The 21,505-nt window shown below is 43.3% G+C and overlaps 1 protein-coding gene across 2 annotated transcripts; it reads right to left on the bottom strand.

Annotated features, from left to right (window-relative positions):
• Positions 1–21,079, bottom strand: slc44a2 (solute carrier family 44 member 2 (CTL2 blood group)). 2 transcript variants are annotated; one of them, XM_080520250.1, is made up of 22 exons: positions 20,364–21,075; positions 14,512–14,560; positions 14,356–14,429; positions 12,559–12,643; positions 12,327–12,411; positions 12,124–12,243; positions 11,979–12,039; positions 11,749–11,875; positions 9,556–9,639; positions 9,221–9,333; positions 8,999–9,130; positions 8,821–8,920; positions 7,409–7,501; positions 7,211–7,295; positions 6,825–7,087; positions 6,398–6,492; positions 5,358–5,461; positions 5,192–5,265; positions 5,011–5,081; positions 4,817–4,905; positions 3,788–3,872; positions 1–764 (listed from the first exon to the last, which is right to left on the bottom strand). In XM_080520250.1, the coding sequence occupies exons 1-22, from the start codon at positions 20,398–20,400 to the stop codon at positions 655–657; spliced, it is 2,136 nt and encodes a 711-aa protein (XP_080376376.1). In that variant the 5' UTR covers positions 20,401–21,075; the 3' UTR covers positions 1–654. The 2 variants fall into 2 exon arrangements, with proteins under 2 accessions (XP_080376376.1, XP_080376375.1); XM_080520249.1 differs by lacking the exon at positions 1–764 and adding an exon at positions 2,376–3,548 and having other exon boundaries at positions 20,364–21,079.
• Positions 21,080–21,505: the final 426 nt, after the last annotated feature.

Genomic DNA, 21,505 nt, shown 5'->3' with positions numbered 1-21,505 from the left:
TCGTTTGGTCGTGGTTTTTATTAGTTTACAACAAAATATAAAACTTATGGGAACTCAAAATATGCAAAATAACCTCAGACATGTGTTATATTTAAGAAACACATAAAAAAACAACAACAAACAAACGTGCTATTTAAAACATAAGTAAATCCAGGTTGGATCAGTTGTAATCTCTTTCGGCTTTCGAATATCATACAAAGCTTCGATACGCCTGCCATTGAGCAATTTTGCTTTGGTGTGTTAAAGTCAATCAGTGCAATATGCTGAGTTCAACTGATAAAGCGCAGCGTGAGTACGTCTGCCACGACCTGGACCCTTCAAAGCTTCCACACAGACGGCCTGCACGACGAAGCAGTCAACACCTACCAACACGTACAATGAAGTAGAAAACATTAAGGCACACGGCGGCTTAAATTAACAACATTCATCCTTTGTATCTCAAACTCCCCAAAGTCCTCTCGTGGTAGAAAGTCACCCGTGTTTGTTAACACGATTATTTAAAAAGAGTATATGTGACATCGTGCAGGAGGTCGTGGATTGGCATGAACGTCAATGTAAATGGCACTGGACTTCCTCTTTTTGTTTTTTAATGGGATAACGACACTCACACACACACAGACACACAGATACACACACACACACACACACACACACTCAGTCCACAGACTTTGCCTCTTCGTTAGACTTCTTCAGCAGTGACAACAGGCTCTGGGACATGAAGTAGGGCCTCTCTGACGACCCGTCGTTGCGCTCCAGGTCGTCCACTGCGACAGACACAACCAGTTAAAGCAGATGAACAAAAAGTCTGGAATCTAAGAACCGTCAGATATTGATATATATGACGGATATATGACAGATAAATGGGTATTTTGAACCACATTTGGAACTCAGAAGAAGTCCGGGTCCCCACACTCAAAGCAAAGACTTAACCTAATGCATCATCATCTATAATTTAATAATAATTTATGTTTTTCCAAATGTATTTCAAACCATCAGGTAAGTGAAGATGGCTTGTTTTTTAATTGTCTCCACAATGATCAACCCTGTTTATTCCTGCTCCACATCATGAAAATAAAGTAGAAATATTCTGCTTTCAGTCTCCAGTATAGTTAAAGTAAAAAAAAAAACGTAAGTCCTCAAGATGTAGCAAATGCCTGCATCTTACAAATTCCACATTTAAATCAATAATTTGTGGCGTTTCAAAGCAACCTGGTGTTACTGAAACGTTGGGAACTAATGCAGTTTGAAATAGTTCCCTAAACTAAGGACATTTTTACTTGGTGGATTATTTAATTGTTGCAACAACGTACTAAGCAAAGGTTTAGTATGTTTGACCACCAGGTGGCGCTGTTACAACAGGGAGTGGAGCAGGAGATGTGGAACTTGTTGCTTCCAAACAACAGCTTAATAAGATAAAACAACCAAAACAACTAAAACAGCCATAAGAAGATAATAAGAGAGTAATAAAGAATAAAAAACAAACATTTGAAAAAATGGACTAAAGTACGAAAAATATTCTAAAGAAGATAAAAAGGAAAAGAAAGAAACAGAAGAAAAGAAAATGTGGAAAAAGGACAAATACAAATTGAAAATGGGGAAAATTAGGGGGGAAAAGCAAAAAGCAAATCTTATAAAAAGGAAAAAATGAAAGAAAAAAAAAAGAAAAAAATGCTCGTATAGCTAAAACTGCTCTAACCACAGGTAAACGTGAATAAATGGGGGGAAGAAAGTCTAAAACATATCTAAATTGTTGTTTTTATGTATCGCAATATTTTATGTTCAGAAGTTTTTTTGTTTTTTTGAATTTCATTTCAGATAATTAACAGGTTTTGCGGCTCCAGACAAATTTTATTTGGTGGAAAATCGTGGCTGTTTTGGTCATAAATGTTGCAGACCCGTGTCAAAAAAAAAAAAATCCATTCCCAAGAAGTAGTGCGACAGTAAAGAAATGGTCTGCGTGTAGTTTATACAACTTTATTTAGGCCAGTTTTGAATATAAAAACTCACCTGTGTGCAAACACTAATCTACTATGAAACTCAGCTTCTTCTTCTTCTTCTTCTTCTTGTTTTTTTTTTTAAATCCAAACCGTAAATGGTATGATTAAATACAATCACCTTTAATCAAGATTTACATCCAGTAACTGTGGAATGTCATCAGAAATTTCCGTGTAAAATCCGTTTACATCTTTTCACAATGAGACAACAACAACAACAACAAACCAAAAAAACAAAAACAAGAGAAAAGGTACAAAAGCATCCAGAGACTTGAGATGTTAGTTAAGCATTCAGAAAAGGCCATGTCAATACCATGCAGCACTTAAACAGAAGGACAGAGCAAGTCAGGTAGAGGGAGGTGGAGTGGGGTTGGGGGGGGGGGGGGGGGGGGGGGGGGGGGGGGGGTTCCGGGCGGCTGCATCATGGCGGCACAATCACAGCACGTACCAAGGCAAGTAGGTGGCAATACGATATACGGGATCCCACCTCGGGGGAGGATCTTTACGAGACTGAAGCCAGAGATACACGGTGGACCTACACTAGCGTTTGTACACGAGTCCCGTAGAAAAGAAAAGATCCAATATTTATACAGAATATCAAACGTGTCCGGAACATTTTGGCGTCAGCTGGTATTATTGTAAACAGTGAAGGAGCTTCACCAGTGGACGGGGTTGTTGTGACTGTAAACTGATTGTGTAGTTCATTCTTGAACGTGGTTGCAGACGACGGATACGGGCGACGGCGATCAGGCACGGGTTCAGCACTCACAATGTTCCACACATCTGCACGATATAAAAACCAACACTGTTCTAAAACCAACACGAGAGAGCGATTTTTTTTTAATATTTTTGTTTTTAAATGTAATTTCCGAGCTACAGAGATGCGCTGGGCTTTTGTCGTGTCCCGACCTCCCCGTCCAGCCTCCTCCGGTGGACGACACTGTTCTCACACGGCGAGGCGGTCGGGAATCTTAGCTTGTTATACGCTTGCCGCACATTGAACGGGTCCGTGCCGCAAGGTTTCAATCTTGCGTTCGTTATCACTCTACGAGGTTGACTGAGCTCTGCTCGTTGAGGAGAGGATCTACTCCTGAGGTGCCGGCGGCGGGCTATTCTCCTTCAATTCCTCTTTCTCCTCTTCCTTGTCCTGACTCTCCTCCTCCTCCTCCTCGGCTGCAGCCGGCTTCTCCTCGCCGCTTCCTGCCGTTTCTCCCGCCTCTGGTTCTTCTTTGCGTCCCGCCTCCTCCGCCTCCGAGGCCCGTGGCTCCTCCGCCTCCTGCTCTTTCGCCGGGTCCTGCAGCGGCTGCTCCTCCTCGTTCTCCAGCTTCAGCACCGCCTGCTGCTTCAGTGCGATCTCTCCGTCCTCCTGCTGCTGAAGAGGCGTCTCCTCCTCCACTTTCACCTCGTCCAGCTGCTTGCCGGCGTCCGGCTCCTCCACACCGTCGCGGTTCTCCTCCTCCTCCTCCGCCTTGGTCTTGGAGAGGATCTTGTGCAGCTTGGGGGACATGAAGTAAGGCCTCTCAGAGGAGCCGTCGTTCCTCTCCAGGTCCTCGCCTTCGCGGCGTGTGCAGCGTTGTCGGTGGTCAAATTGGGTTAGGAGTTAATGGAAAATTAGGAGAAAATAAAAGCGTGGAGGGGAACGGAATGTGTGCGAATGAAGTGAAATTAAACGTGGGGGAGGGAGACAAAGAGAAGAAGAGTCAGGAAGTTGGCAGCAGGAGGGAAAACCCAGCAGATCGGCTTCAGTAAACGGGGAGGACAGAATCGCTGGCACCAAACGGCGCGTTACTCACAGAAGCAGAGGAACAGTGTGTCCACACACATGGCGTACACGCTGAAGAAGCCGTGGGCGATGAGGTAGGATCCCACCACCACCGTCTGAAGGGACACAATCAAACAAGTGAGCTGAAAGTCCAACGGCCAACTCCCCAGCGTCACTCACGTCACTTCAGGAGCCCCATACAGAGCAAAGAACTTCACATTTAGTGAACTATCCTTCTAAAACAAATCTGAAATTTGTGTAAAAGAATTGTAATTTCAACAATCTGACAACTTACGGATCACAGTGGAATTGTATTACACTGAAACGTTTGGCCTCGTGCAGCTGGAACTCAATAGCATATTATTATTAGAGTAAACTGTCAAATTCTATAAATGACATTTAATGTCGAGAGATAATTCTACATCTGTGTAGCAATCAGGATCACCTGACCTTGCTTCAACACATAAAACAGACAAAATTGCACCTCTGGTGGTCAGATAAATGTATTGCAGTTCTCACAGATTTCATCCTGTGCGTCGGACCTTTGACACCCCTGATTTACATAATCAGATGTAAAGAGTGCACACATTTTTCCTGATATAGACACTAACAGTAATATTACATTATCCAGGCAAATTATATTTATCATTAGCAACTTGTATCATAAGTTTGTGTGACAACCTTAATTTTCTCTAATAAATATGGAACAATCTGTCGAAGATTTATTTAAAACGCTGATTTTTAAAGAAAAGCAAAGTATTGGCTTCCAACCAAAACTCATGTCACTTGGTTTCTCTTGAATGTGTGCATCTCTGCAGTTTCTGCATGAATCATAAGCTGCTCCTGTTTTTTCACCGTGACCCTGGATTTCTGGGAAATTTAAATAAGGAACAATTAGTATGTTTGATATTGATTTAAAAAAAAAAAAAAAAAAGTAAAAAGTAAAAAGTTGCCACAAATAAAAATAAAAATACCTAAAAAAAAAGGTGCTTAAATACAGTAAAAAAAATAAAAAATACTTGGTTACTTGGCATTTCTGCCTACATGCAACTGTTCTCACCAGAATCGGCACCCAGTAGTAGTTGAGAGATGGCGCAGCATCTTCAACTGCTTTGATTCTTCCAGAGAAGAAGAAGAAAGAGAAAATACCTGCACAACAAAAAAAACAAACAAGTTAAATTAGTGAATTTAAATTCTGAAACAAGAGACAGATCTCTCCCCAGTTTGGATCCATAAATAAAACGCCTCCCTTACCCACGATGCCAACAATCAGGAGCTTTCCCAGGAACAGCAGGAAGTCCGTCACTTTGTCTAAAACAGCCACCCTGGATTGAAAAGAGGACGGCAGGGAAGATTAAACCAAGCTAAAAAAGGCCAATTGTGGACAAAACTACAGTCCGATCTCTAAATGGGGAGTCGAGGAACAGAATCCCACCTGACAATGTTCCTCATGAGAAGAAAGAAAGCCTCCCGAGCCGAGCTGCAGAAATTCTTTCCGTAGATTGCAATCTGGAGAAAAGAGGAAAACAAAATCGAATTACGTTAAAAGCCCACATTACAGAGCTGCTCTGAATGTGACTGTGAGTTGGGAGAGATCTCACCATGATATAAGCGTTCCTGTTCAGGAACTTGATACATTTCTCCAAACACCAGAAGCAGCACTTCATGCAGCTCAGCATAAATTTTGCACACTTGTTCTGAGCACCTGGGGGGGGGGAAAGACAAAGACATGAAAGAAAATAAAACGCAGGAACCGAGACGACAGAGGAATTTAGTTGAAATGTGCTTTTGATTACTGAAAAACAAAAGGCAGAAAAGAAACTGCACAGAGAAAAAGGCAAAAATAAAATTTAAATATGAACTCTAAACGTAAAACCAGGAAGATGAATGACAACATCTGTTCCCCCCTCTCCTGTCACCTCCATCCTCCACAACCTGTGTCTCCCTACTGCCACCAAGTGTCCAAATAATACAACAACAAAAAAATATCTAAACTAAATAATCTGCCAACAAAAAGCAGAATTGGTTCCTACAGTTGTACTGTAACGTTTTGAAAAATAACTCAGAATTTAGTCAAATGTCCAACGTAGATTGTGATGTTTACATCCAAGTACTGGAATTTATATCCAATATGCAATCTGACGATTATTATTCAATTGTGCTCATGTGCTATTTATCGTCATGTGTGCACCTCGTCTTTATATTTTTTTGTGTGCAAATTTTGTATGTTTTTCACAAGAGATACAATCATACATGTTATTTGCCATGACGATGGAAACAATAAATGACAGGAGTTACAAATTGCACACTATACAGAACCCATAAACTTTAGGAATGAATAAATATATAATAGTAATAAAAAAAACAACAATGACAATTATATCAATAACAATATTAATGATTTAAATAGAAAAAAGGGGAAAACTGTAAAGAAGTGCAATATAAATACATGAAAGTCAAATTAATAAACGAATAAATAAGTACGTTCTTGCATCTTTAGCTCAATGACAATAAACATGTCGACCCTGAAACACAGTAAGGTGTTTGTTTTATTTCGCTGCTGTCCTTTAACGGAGCACTGGGACGGTTGTTGCAGCCGCGCTGACCAGTTGAGTTCGGCCGTCGTGTGAAATCGTCTGACCTTTCAGTTTGTGATCCAGATACTCCAGAAACACCCTGATGACCTGGACCAGAGACAGAATCAAAGAGCCGAACGCCAGCGAGCCGGTGTGGTACCTGTACAGGAGGAGCAAGCAGAGGCCATCTGTGAGCGTAACACACACACACACGCACGCACGCACGCACGCACGCACGCACGCACGCACGCACGCACGCACGCACGCACACACACACACACACACACACACACACACACACACACACACACACACACACACACACACACACTCCCCATCCCGCCTACCCACCCAACATATGTTCCACTTGGAGAGAATAACCATTTAAACATCTCATTGCAAACCTCGGTTAAAACCGCCACCACAGAAAACTCCCTTCAGTTCTAATTCCCCGACTGGATTAAACAAAACAAAAGAAGTGAGTCCGCCGACCTGAGGGCTCGTCCCAGAGAGGAGAAGATGGGGTACGCAGGGATGTCGTCCGGCTTCTTGAAGGCCCAGTAATAGGAGGCGAAGGCCCCCGACAGCGTGACCTGCCCCAGGGCCGTCACAAAGTTGGCGCACCAGAAGAAGAGGAAGACGTTGTAGAACTGGAAGAGGATGAGGTATTTGTGGTAGACTGTCTCTCCCCCGTAGAAGGCAAACAGGCACTCGGCGTCCGGACACTGAGCCGAGACGTTGGAGGTGTTGAAGGTCTGGAGAGAGAAAGAGACCGCGAGCCGTCAAATCCAATCCGATTACACTTCTGAGCTTTGGCCTCTCCGACATCCCCCCCCCCACCACCTACAAACACGTCCCCAACAGGTTTCGAGGCGTACCTTGGGGTCGCAGGTGTCCCTGGAGAATGGACAGTCGGAGTTGTTGAACACTTTGTACACCTGCTCGTTGGACGTGGACAGGAAACTGACCAGAGCCGTCAAGGAGGCGACAACATCGTGGAATCAGGCCGCTAACACGGCGATTATAAGGTGATATATTGGATCGTCTTTGAACACCAGGGACAAAGGGAAGGATACACCGCAGTAATGGCCCAGTAGGCGATCACCACCGCCAGGAGGGCAAAGGTCAGCAGTGGGTAGAAGAGCGACGACATGACGTGACCGACGGCCCTGACGGAGAAAAACACAAACCCCCAGAGTCGTGTTTAGATGATGAATGACAATCGAATTAATGCTGAATCAATCATGTACAATGGTGACTAACTGTAATGAATATCTTACTGTAAACACATAAACAATGAGCAGAAATGAAGGACACTTGTGGTTATTTCTTTGGCTTTTCAAAATAAATCCTATTTCCCTGAATAGGAGCACGTTTGCGATGAACATGTGATCATCGAGCTTTCCAAGATTGTACAGAAAAGATCGCGTAGTTTATTAGTAATTCTCATGGACAAGCTGAAAAATATTGTTTTATGACGTATCAGCGAGTGAGAAGCCGCTTTTACCAACATCCAGCAAACAGAAACAAACACATGTGACTCACATCTGAACCTGAAGCCATTCAGATTGTTTGTTGAGCAAATAAATACGTAATTTCATGAAAAAAAAAAAGGTTATTTTCTGAAGAGAAATAAAACGTTTTTACAATTTTTTTCCCCCACAGAGATTAAAAGCATGAATCAATCAGCAGACCTGTTAGTTTCTTTTCCTGCTGTGTGACGGTGCTTTAGTCCCCAGAGGGGTTTTTAACTGACAACTCCAGAAACACGAGTGTGACGTACATGTGCGCTCCGGTGGTGGGAAAACACTTTCAACTGTTTGTTATTTTGTTTGTTTTTCCCTGCATGAGGCCGAGGGATCCCCACATGTGAGCTTCTCCTCCTAAAACCATATGCAACTCAAGTACATGAAGAGCAGGACTGGGGACGGGGAGTTATACTTTGTATTTAAAGCTTCCTGTTTCATGTCTTGTCACATGAAAATGGTGTAACCTGGAAAAAGCAGCCGCCTCAGACCAAAGTGAGAAAACATGAGTAATGCAACGGCAAAAGTAGAAGGGTTTTTTTTTTTGGGACTTTTCACAGTATTTTGCACCAGAAAGTTTCATTAAAATTGACATTATACTGAGATTGCCGTCATTTTCTGCAGCAATTGTTTTGTTTTTTTAAATATAGACATTTTTCATCACGTATATTCTGCACTACAATAAGCAAAAGCTTTCAATTTTAAATCTAAAGGTTTTTAAGGCACTATTTTACCGGTCTGACTCACTCAAGATGAGTCCACGTGGCCCCTGAGCTAAAATGTGTTTGACACCCCCAGTCTCTCTGTCTTTTTTTTAATGTTGGTTACAACAAACTGGATTCACTGCAACTTTGTGATTTCATGTACTTTGCATCCAACATGCAGGCGAGAGTTAAGAAGAAAAAAAAAGAAAAAGCTTCTGCACAGTGTAAATCTGAAATCAGTGATGAACGCAGCCTGACCTGCTGGCCTCCTTGATGAGCGCGATGGCGATCAGGATTCTCTTCCGGAGGAAGATGAGGAGCAGGATGATGATGAATTCCACGATAGCCAGGATGATCACTGCACAACAACAGATTCAGCCGGTGAGCACGACTCGTAGGGAGTTTCACCGCGGAGGAAAAGTCAGGCGGTGCTCACTGAAGGCCAGCCAGGTCTGTCTGATCTGCAGGTAGATGGAGAAGTCGGTCTGCAGGCCCAGATCACGGATGGTCACATCAGCCCCGGGCTGCCCTTTCAGGCTGGCGAACTCCATATAGCAGTGGAAAATACCTAAAAATACTCAACTTTATTAATTTTTTTTTTCCATTTTGATTAAAAAAAACAAACCCAAAACAACAACAAACCAGAATAAATGCTTACCATATCCAATGACGAGAATAACCAACACAATCATGACCCAGACCATGACGCCAGCCAAGAACCGCAGCAGCACGATGAAAATCAAGCTGACCACCATGGCTATAACCAGACCTCTGCAGAGAGTGCAAGGCGCAAAAACACACTGAGCTCCGCAGAGTGACTGTCGTGCAGATCATTCTCATCTAAATAGTACTGAATTCAATAGTTTCTGATATAGTTTAGTCGCCGCGGGTGTTTTGTTTCCGAACGGCGACGACGACGACGCCTGAATGACTGCGCTCGGTTAAAGTTATGTTATTGCACTTCCTGCGTTCCTGGTGACGAAGTGAACTTACAGCAGTATCCAGTGCCAGGACTGAGTGTAATCCTCGAAGATTCGCATGGCGACTTGGCGAGCCTCGACAGCAACGTTTGACTTTCTGGGAAGGAAAGAAAACAAGACAAGGATCAATCGTCTGGGTCCCGCATGAACATGTGCATCGTACCAGACTTGAAAATACCCCAGGAATGAAATGAGAGGTTACCAATATGTCCAAACCAGGCCTGTAATCCAGCATGTCAATGACCGAAACCTTCCGTTTTACGTTGTTAGACAACGGCTGGTCTGTGAGACATCAACACATTAAATATTTCTATTTATTGTATAAATATTGGAATATTTCCCTCATATCTAATTGACACACAGCCTGATTTCTCATGTGCCGTTTCTGTGTTGCTTCACACGTCTTTCACATGAACACCAAAGTTCTTTCATTCCTCAATATATTGATGTTGAAAGGAGGAACTTCTTCTCCTTTTTTCTTTTTCTTTTTTCTTTTCAATGATTATTCGGCTGATTGGTGCCCTGCCTCCTCCGCTGTTCCATTAAACCGCCTCCCGAATAAAAAAAAAATCTCACAATCTTCAACTTAGCTTCCCGTCAACTCTTTTTAAGTGTTTAAACCATAAAAACGCACAAGAAATACTCGTTTAGATACACACAACGCAGGTCAATGTGCACCTTCACTCTGCAGGACATGCAGGGCCATGCTGCAACCTACTTCTTCCTGCTCGCAAAAACAATCTATCTGACGAATCGGCAAGAGAAGTCTGACACCGTTTGCCACAAGTTATCTGCTGTATATTCCCATATTGCGTAATTATGCACAAAAAAAAAACCCAACAACAAAACAATTATTTTGTTTCTCTTCTCCATGTTTCACTATTGCTTGTCATTAACATTCTGTCCCTCCGTCTCTGTAACAGGGCCTTGAAATAGAAATAAAGCGGAATATAATTTAATTATTAATGTCAGCTGTACACGATTACAGAAAAACTCGACGCTCAGATAAAGCGTCTCATTCTACTGACGTGCCACGGCGACATAAAATCAATTCTCATTATCCGTGTCTCTCTACAGGCGTGTTTGTACACAGCGTTGAGGCTTGACGCCATCCAGCACCGAGACGCTGTCTGCGGCGACACGACAGGCGGCGTGACTCATCCCCCCTGACAAATAACTGGCAGGAGGAGGCGCAGACGCCTGCGGAGGGAATGTGTTGACAGATAGGAAAACACCGGCGTGAAGATCAAGGATGGGTGGAGAACGAACTGGAACGGAGCCGAGGCAGACGGGGAGACGTGACGAACACACGTCAGCGTGCAGAATCAGAATCCGAGTCTCTCCAAAACCAGAGTGGGCGCCGTGAGGTAAGATGAGGATGTGAGACTGTCAGCTGCCACAGTCGATCCCATGATGTGGTGACATGAGCTATTTTAGATCGCCGTCTGAGAGTCTCAACGCTGGAACTGAAGTCCACATGAAGCATTCAGAACAATAAAGTGATCTAAAGCAGGGGTGTCAAACACATTTTAGTTTTTTGGTTTTCTTTCAAAGTTTTTCCAATTTTATGGCGGTTTGGCCTTATGTTTAACACCCCTGATCTAAATAACGCAAATTTTTTTTGTTAGCTAATATAAATAATTACATAATTAACAATATCATTTAAATATTACTTGATTTACACATTTCGTGTGATTCTCAACATTCTTTGTTGATTATTTCCACCATTATTTTTCCAGCAAGTCCCACTGAGGTCAAGATGCTTTCCCAGAAGAGGAGGAATCAAAACAAGAGGTAAAACTTGCAAACTAATTTCTCGCTTGTGAGTTCTGCAAATCATCCTCCAATCGAGGTGCAGAGTATGCAAATCCAAAACGTCGGTACATTGAAACGTTCGGCGAGTTTTAATAGATGAAAATGTTTCGGGGCGTTAACGTCGCCTTGCTCTGTTGACAACGCAGCAGCGCGATTGTCTTTGCAAACTCACTGACATCAAACACACGACGTCACAGAGAAAGCAAGTGACTTCTAATAAAGTGTAAAGATTCACGATTGCTGAATCCGATTTCGAGAAGATGAAGGAGGCTGCATATAAAAGAGGTCAGGCAGGAGTGTAGATAAAAGAAAAAGGAAAAAAAAAAAAGGCCCAATTTCAGCTTTCTCTCCCATCATTCGATTGACACGGTGGGAAAAAAAACCCACTCACTTTGACGCCTCCAGCACGTCGGTGGCGTTGATGCTGACGCCCTGCCCGTCATCGAAGGTGGTCTCGTTGCCCACCACCACCACGCCGCCCTTCATGGTTCCCAGCGCGGGAAGGCAGCGCCGCGTGACTGCAGCGGGAGGAGATACGTGAGTTTCAGCTTCGTGTAATAAACCAACAGAAAAAACAAAACAAACCGAGCGCACCTCGACACACAAAAGCAGTTCACTCACAGGCTTTACTGGGCATCAGCATCGCAGGACACAAGCCATCCCTCAGGAGCTCTGGAGGACTCTGGAAGAAAAAGAAAAAAATATCTATCTATCCGTGTCACACTTAATGAATTCAGGCTTGCGCGTAATTTAAACAATTGTTTACCAATTGGGAAAAGTCCACTCCTTCCTTGCAGTATCGTTTGTAGTATTCGTGGTCTTCTTTGTTCCCCAGCTTGGCTTTGACCAGCGTGAGATGCCTGTCGGGACAGCTTTCCACACATAGCTGGACACAAGGACACAACACACGTCGTCATGAGGATCCGTCGTTTGGATGAGCCGCTGGCGATCTGGGGTTCGGTTTCTGACCTGCGTGGTGGGACACTGGAACTCCAGGAGCACCAGAGGACTGGCACATTTCAGGATGTTGAAGTAGAACAGGAGAGGCTTCTTCCTGTTGTGGGACAGCGAAGCAAAACTGTCATTACTGGAATAAAAACCAGTGTCGAGAGGCTCATTGTCTGGAATTTTACAAGCTGCGTGGTAATCCTCGTGTGAAAACTCTCCAGTTACACATGTGGCGTGTGCGCGGGCGACTCACTGCAGATGTGTCCCAGCTTGTCCGCAGAACTGCCCTCTGCTGTCTGTGGGGTAAATCACCTTTCTGGGGTCCCCCTGAGACCAGGCTGCGTGGAGAAACAAAACAAAACAAACAAAAAAACCCCAGTAAATTGAACATGCTTTTTCTCGTTATTATGACATTTCAACACGCAGGATGTAAATTCTTACAGGTTGATTCCCGGCATTTCTGCTCACTCTCATTTAGATAAAATGCCTTTTGAGTTAAACTCCAATCTTTAAATCGCTCTAAGAACAGACTGCGGTGTTTATACATCGACTGAAAGCAAAAGGAACAGATCCGCCATGTGTTACATCAGGAAGCTGATGAATAATACATGTTAATATTGTTCAGCCTCACACGACACATAACGTGTGACACAGACCGCATTGCAGGTCTCCTGAACATGTAACATGTTGAACAGCTTCAGTCTGGGGCTGCTGCTAACCTCTTTCTTATAAAGTGCCCTCGTCACCATGGATACGTATGTCGTGGTTATAAAATGTCTTTATACAACCCCCCCCCCTCACTCACGCACACACACACACACACACACACACACACACACACACACACACACACACACACACACACACACACACACACACACACACACACACACACACACACACACACACACACACACACACACACACACACACACACACACACACACATTGTATCGACAGTGTACTGAAGTACTGAAGGTCACTTGAGAGTTTTTTTTTTCTTGTGTATTTCTCCACTGGGCTGCACAGCAGTGTTCAGCTTAAAATCCTCACAGTGACAAAAACCCCAGTTTGAGTCCCTGGAGAAGCTTTTTGTGTGTGTGTGTGTGTGTGTGTGTGTGTGTGTGTGTGTGTGTGTGTGTGTGTGTGTGTGTGTGTGTGTGTGTGTGTGTGTGTGTGTGTGTGTGTGTGTGTGTGTGTGTTTGTGTGTGTTTGGACCTGTCATGGTGGTCTATAATATCATCTGCTCATCCTTTCATTCTTCTTGGAAAAATATATAACCAGAGTTGGCAAAAGTACTCATATTATTTACTAAAGTCAGATTACAGATATGTGTGTATCTAGTAAAAGTACTCATACAACTACTAAGTCTGAGAGTACAAGAAATGAACATTTTCTAGGTATAACATGCCTTTGAGGCATCTTAAACTTCTTTGGTGTGGCGGCCTTTGTATGCACATACACATGCACACACAATACCAGTAATGTTATTGTGAAAATATATTTGGATAAAACAGCCTAATCATTAATGACAAAAAAAAGCAATTCAAGTTGTATCATAGTTTTCAGACAGATATTTAATCGGTGTTAGAATGAAAATATTTTGACTGTACATAAATTATTCTGCATTCATTTTTTTTTAGTAAAGTACAAATACCTGAAGAGTCTACTTTGGTACAGTACTTATCTAAATTAGTGTAAAGTTCAGTTCCTACATTTTGTTCAAAACGAGCAGAATGTTTTTATCTTGTGAGCATAACTCTACCTGCCCTAAAATAATATTAAAAACTGCACTATTGGGTTAAGACCTAGATTTAACTATTAGCATGACGCACAATTGATGGGCATGGCTGGGCAGATGTGTATTTGCTATTTAAACAATGTGGGTACCGAACAGGAAATAGCCGGTGCAACCTGCTGTGAACGCAACACTTTCACAAAATCAACACCACGCCAAGAAAACAAGAAGTATTGACAATGTCGACTTCAACGTGAGACAATCAGACGATAACAAACAGCAGTTAACGCAGTGATGGAGGAGGAGTCTTACCCAGAATACCCACAGCAAAGTACCCCAGCAGAGCGATGATGAAGAAAATGCAGCAGAGGATATCGGTGCAGCCCCTGAGGAGAAAAACAAGAGATTAAACTTTGTTACTAGTGAAGAAAGCGACACAGTGATCAGAGATGAAAAGTGGCGTTTCACCTGTTGTGGATCGGCCCTTTGAAGTTTGGATCAAACTTCTTGGACTCCCCTGAGGACACAAAGAAACAACCGGCCTGTTAAGTGTGTCTCCTGTTTAAAACACTCCATCAGATCCCTACAGACTCAGAGAGACGACATAATGTGGATTCAATCTGGTTAAAGATCATCAGTGTCGATGCAAATTCACTACATATGAATACGTCAACTTTATCATGCAGTTTCCTTCGGTTTTGGCCCCAAAACAGATGAAAATCAAAAAACAGAGTTCGACTTAAACTGATAAAAATGGGATAAAATCACTTTTGAGCTCCGTGGCAGCACATACATGAAGTCATTACTATTCACGTGTGTCAGTAGTACACAAACATCAACAACAACAAAGATGACAGGATTTCTGAGTGAAAACGTTCATCTTTCTTGTTTTTGTTATTTATTAGAAATCTAAATTTGATATCAGACAGCTCTCAATCTTACACCCCAGTTAATCCAACTGCAGGTCGCTGTGCACTCGCACACACTCATATTCACTGCAGACAATTTAGAGACACAGAGAGGCCTTAAATGTTTGCTGTTTTTTTTTTTCCTCAAATGAAATCTGAGTCATTTGAGAAAATGCAGAAGATGCAGACAAACTTCACATGGAAAAGCTCCACCTTCACAGCGGTTTGGTCCATTTTCTGCTGACAGTGACTGATCCCTGATGTGTCAGTAATTTAACTCTACTTCTCAGAATAATTAAAGACATGAACACCATTACATTTCCTTCACTTCATTGTGGATTGGTTAGAACTCCTGTGTGAACACAAACTCTCCATCAGACACAAATCTGCTTGTTTTACAGAGACATTTTAAACCAGCCTGGTTGTGCGTGTTAATGAGCGTTACGTATAGGAGCGCGTTTCTGTGCTGACAGTGGCTTCGCCTCAACGTAAGGATCGTTCTGCTTGAGCGTCATGCCTGGCAACCCACAAAATGGCTCCTGGCGACGCTCTGCGCTCACTGAGGACCTCGCCAGCCACCATGGAAACACCTCAGACACCAGAGACGCGTCCACCAAGCCCACTCTGCCCACAGAGGGAGGGAGCTACGAGCGTGAGTCAACCTGTTCCTGTCAGAGCACGAGCCGAGGCCAGTCTTCCTCTCCTACGAAGCTGAAAGACGATCCAGACCCCGTGCTCCCTCACGTCCTGCCCCGTCCAGCGCCAGCGAGAGCCCGCCACGCCCTCCATGACCATCTATAATTGAGCACTACTGAGGCTGCTCTTTAAAGATCAGACGCTAAGTGAGCATTACAGGCCACACTCTTGTCACTCCATAATGCTTAGGTAGCAACTACATCAGCCCTCGTACACACAGGATGCACACACACACACGCACACACACACGCACGCGCGCACACACACACACACACACACACACACACATACGCACACACACACGCACACGAAGCAGAAACAAACGAAAGACGTCGCTCTGAGAGAAAAGGCAAACGCAGTCTTTTAGTCATCATCATGACTGAATCATGGAATCAAGGAAACCTTGCCCATAAATCCAGACTGTAACAGTACCTGCTTGCTCGTACTTCGTCATTCTGCCGCTCTCTGTTCGCTCTACGTAGGGCCGGTTTTACAAACCCCTCTCAGCGCGCTGTTGTTTCGGATGTGCCTTTCCTGTATGAGGTCTCAGCCTTCTTACTCTACACTTCCTTGTTTTGGTGCATCTGAAGCTCTGCCTTCACCTCATATTCCCTCTTCCTCTCTCTGGTCCCTCAAGACGTCTGCCTGCAGCGTCGCCGGGGGGAATCCGAAGGCGACCGCAAAATAAACACACTGAAAGTAGGATTATATTGTGGTGTTGGGAGGTTATGTACTGCCATCAAGACGGTCTCTAACCCCTGCGTCGTCGCAGATATTTTAGGCCTCGAACTATGTCTAATGGATCAGAATGGTAAACTGCAAGCAGCTGCTCTACAGTGTGCACAATGCCCTCGCACTTTCAAAAACTGGCACACAGAGAAAATAACCAACTCTCACTGTTTCCTCGACTTCCTGCTGGGACTTCTAGCAGTATCCCCCCCCCCCCTTACTGCCTCCATGCCGAACAATAGACAACAATGTCTTGAAATATTTCCGCGCTCTGTTAAAACAATGATTTGTTTATGATGGATGGTGTGTATGTGACATATATGCGTCATTGAGCCGAACTGAAAATGTGCGATAAGACCGTCCTACATGTCCCCCGGTGGCAGGCGACCGCCCCCGCTGCCATGTGATACACAAAAAGGGTGCCACAGTATGAAATACAATACTAACTATTGAACTCATTTCAGAAAGACAGTGTACCATGTCCATGAGAGGAACTCAAGTACATTAAAGATATCAGACTTTTGAGAACGGATTTTGTCATGTTGAGAGCACGCAGAACTCGTTTTCAAAACGTCGCGTAAACCTGAAGCTTTTCTTAAACACGAATGCAGAAATGATGCGTTTTCACTGAAAGTTCTGTCGGGTAAAATGGGGTATAAATTGGCAGCCAGAGTTGTGTTGGAGCTGCTTTTGACCATAGTTAGATCAGCTAAGCTCGGCTCCAGAGTCCTGCAATAAAGCGGGGAAGAAGATGGTTGCAGACAAAATGTTTAAATGTCAATCATCCATCTTTTACTCTGATCCCAGTTGAAGTACGGGCGAAGGCAGCATCGTAGGACGAACACAGAGAGACAAACACACTCCTATTCAAAGCTACTGTATGCTTCTGAAGAGGGAACCAGAGTACCTTTAGAAAACTCACACAGACGCAAACTAAAGACAGAACGGCCCCCGAACCAGTACTTCAATTGGAGATCCGTACCGAGGGTTGAAAGATCTGACCACTAAAGGCCTTTAGAGGCCACATCTAACAACGCAAAGGTTAAATATGAAGATTTTAGTGGATATTTGTTTTATTAAACATTTGTGTGCATGTATTCAGAACAACAATAATCATAATGCAGTCTGAGAGGAGCAGGAGAGCTCAGTGAAAAAAGAATTGGTACAACAATATGCAAAGTGCAGCTGTGCAGCAGGGTTTTTCAGTCTAAATGGCCTTTCTGTTCAATTTAATTCCACTTTCTTGCCATCACTTCCTCTTTCTCTCCTCACCGGGGAGGGAAGACACTGAAAGAGGTTTTCCATCAGCCTTTCGTTTGTAGCACCATCTGTGAATGTGAGACTCTCGGCTCCCCTAAAGCTGGAGGAGCAGGCGGCTCGTCGCCTTCAAACAATCCCCGGCTGGACCGACAAGGACTCCGGCAGATTTGTCCTTGGTGTTGTTGTGTACGAGCTGCCAGGTGTCTTGGACATGAGTTTCTCTGAAGGTGTAATCTACCAATGTTTGACAGATGTCTGTCTGCTATAGGTTTTGTCTACGTCGCTGCTTCAGAAGGGGATTTTTAGAGGCCAAAGCACGAATGTAGGAGGTGGGATTTCAGTGGAGAGTTTGTCAGGTGGTTCATCGTACGTCTTCCAGGGATAGACGAGGTCAAAATATTCAGTCTTCAAGTCCATATGTAGCTACAACATCTACAGTGTACACACACTTTAGGCCCTTTGTCAGGGGTGTCAAACATAAGGGGTGTCAAAACCGGCTGACAAGAGGCTCCAACCTCACCGAAAAACCATCAAGCAAATTGTAAAAATGTCAAACAAACATTGATTGTTTTTTTTTTTTACTGAATTTGTTAAGAGTAGCAGACACAACATAAACCTGAGACCCGAGCAGACGTCTATGATGCTGCTATCAAAGCTAGAAAACGAACTTTGCACCAGAAGGTTTCAATGAAATGTATTGTATGTTCAGATTGTAGTAATATTCGGTACTAATGGTTTGGTTTTGTGAAGCTGTAGACATTTTCGTCACGTACACTCTGCATCCCAATTGAAGAAAAACATAAAAAGTTTCAATTTAAAGGTTATTATTTCATTCTGTTACAGGTCCGACCCTCTCGAGATGAAGTCGGGCTGACTTGTATCAAAATACAAGGGGGTATTGAGGAATTCTCAAAATAATTTTAAATATGGATAAACCATGGGCGTGTGTGTGTGTGTGTTTGTGTCTTTGAGAGGAAGTGATGATGTCATGTCTGATGTGATCCAGTAATGGCCCTGGGGGGTTATCGGATGGACCTTTCCCAGCTTCCTTTAATGGCTTTGTGGCCACTGTGGTTGTGCATGTTCGTGTGTACAGAGCGTACAGAGACGAAGACAAGACGGAATGAATCCGATCCTCATCGCCCGTATTCCTGACATTTTTTTTAATCTTTATATTTAGAACATGAAGATAGAGGAGAGTAACTGATTGTCCGTGTTTGCTACAGGACATACACAATACTGTAGTATGTCAAGCAGATGCTCCCGCTTCAGAAAACTCCCTTTCCACAGCCACTAATGGGGTCATTGGCCTGTATCCTCCTCCTGGGAGACGATGAAACACATTAAAGTCATGTTGTCAAGAGCTAAATAAAACCTGACAGCCACGGGCTCAGATCACTGTCTCTCTCTGTTCGCCTCACACTCACTGCTTGGATCAACAGTTTGTCTCGTTCGCCCAAACCAATCAGCTCCAAAACAATCTTCACCAATCAGTGAACTTCGCCAGCCACCTTTAGAAAAGGTTTAGCTGGTGGATCCCCGATCGTGTTGCACTATGGCAAAAGCACCCAAGTCGTTGCCAGCTGGATATTGACTGGACGCCTCCTGACTGAGTCTGCTGAGTGCGGAGAGCAGACAACGCTGAACACAGGCCAGACTTTGCAGGCTGCAGCCTGCCTGCGTGAAATGCATGCACACCGGCCTCGGCAAGAACGTGTTGCAACCGCAGAGACGTCAAAGAACAAACTTTACTATTTAAGAATACAAGTAAGCTAAAACAAGTCATTTAAATGACAGAGGAGTACTAGTCTCGTAAAAAAAGGGCAGTGATTTCTGACCTTTCCTCTCCCGGAGGAGGAAAGTTATGGGAAAAAATGGTGTATATGACAGGAAAGCCTCAAGGAAATACTCCATAGTGAGAGCTTAGTGACTCAACATGGGGAGGACGTGTGCATTGTGGGGGGGAAAAATGGACGAGCCACCCTGGCATATACCAACTTGCAGATAAAGGGGCTTTAAAGCTGGAATAACACCATTACGAAAAACTTCATGACTCAACAGTTCTCATGCACAACAACCCAGCCCAGACTGGAGGAGACCACGCCAAGCTGGAAAAAGAAAATGTATGTGTGACACACATAACAAGTAGCAGTGAGTCATGTGTTGGGCTGATACAGTCCAGCAGGCCTCTGAGATATATGTGCATGTAAAGAAAATCAATCTGACAGCAGCAGTAAACATCTGTGCACTCCGTGTGTTTCTGTGTATGTGGGAGAAGCCACCATATGTCAGTCTGCAAATGAACCGGAGGGAACACAATGAACTAAATACAATGTAGAAGCATATACATTAAAAAAAAAAGAAAGAAAAAAAAAGCATGTTGATGTGGGTTGTTTTGATACTATACTGGATTGGAACTGTAAAAGCCTGTGCGATCTCCAAACATCTCATTAAACACGGACGTATGAAGACAAATCGGCTTTAAATGCAATGCAAACTTATTCACCATGTGCAGCAAAACAAGAGAATTAAAAAAAGCGGCTTTAAATATATTTGCAGGGATTGAATTGAAACATCTCGCAGCAGAGGATGGGGATGCCTCTCGATCTGCTGAGGACCCAGAAGGTCCACACCCATCCATCCGTTGCAGTCATTGTTTCCATTTCTTCGCTCGTTAAGAGAGGAAGAAGAAAAAATCAAAGATCGTGAAGAAAAAGCTGCTCTCACCGTATTTGGGATCTGGGTTTTTCTCCTCTAGCTCCATTCTCGCAGTGTCGGCTCCAAGCTGAGGATCAAAGCTCAGACAGGACAGTTACCATGGAAATAAAGAGGCGAAAAAACATCAATAAGTGGCCGACTGCAACACAACACACACATTGAGTGAGAGATAGAGGGAGCGAGAGAGAGAGAGAGAGAGAGAGAGAGAGAGAGAGAGAGAGAGAGAGAGAGAGAGAGAGCGAGGGAGCAGCACGGGTAACGGAAAGAGAATCTAACCAATCAGGGAACCGCGTGCTGTGAGGGACAGTCTTTACAGCCAATCAAAATGAGTCTAAGGGGGCCAAGCCCCTCCTCCCTCCACTGCAATGGAATGCGTTTGTAATTACATTAACAGACACTATGAAATGACACATTCACACAATCATTGAGATTAATTACTCTCTGTATAATACATGAAGGAAAGCCCCCACAACGCTTGCAAAAAAAAAATTCAACACAAAGTTTGAGAAAATGTAATAAAAGTTGCTTTGTGTGTACATGCGCCAATGAAACAAACAATAACGCAGCAATAACTGGTATCATATAATAGTTTGGCTATTTTATCAATCACACCTCTCTAGATTAATTTCAAAAATCGAATAAAAAATAAACAACATTAAAAAAATCATTCAGAGATAGCTAGCTAGATAGATAGATAGATAGATAGATAGATAGATAGATAGATAGATAGATAGATAGATAGATAGATAGATAGATAGATAGATAGATAGATTTGCATTTTTTAAAAATAAAAATAGAGTTCAATATCCCGACTATTGAGCAGACAAGCCTCTGTTAATACAATATGTTTGTTCTATAGCTCCAAAGGAAACATATGGGCAAGGCATACCTTTACGTCACACAAAAGAATCACGTGCATGTGAAGAATCAATAATTTAAAGGTAAGAGATGTGAGCAGGACTTTTCAACAAGACCATTAGAGCAAATTCCACATGACAAGTCGCAGACATTCAAACAAAACAACGAAATCGATATTTTATAACATATGTAATGAATAATTTCACACATGCTTTATTTCATTGATCTATTTGTGGAGTCTTTTTATTGGCGTTTCAAGGGTTTTTACAAATCACCTGTCACCATAGACATTA

Source organism: Blennius ocellaris (genome assembly GCF_963422515.1).
Source record: "Blennius ocellaris genome assembly, chromosome: 3".
NCBI lineage: Eukaryota > Metazoa > Chordata > Actinopteri > Blenniiformes > Blenniidae > Blennius > Blennius ocellaris.
This window is presented reverse-complemented; position numbering and strand designations above follow the sequence as displayed.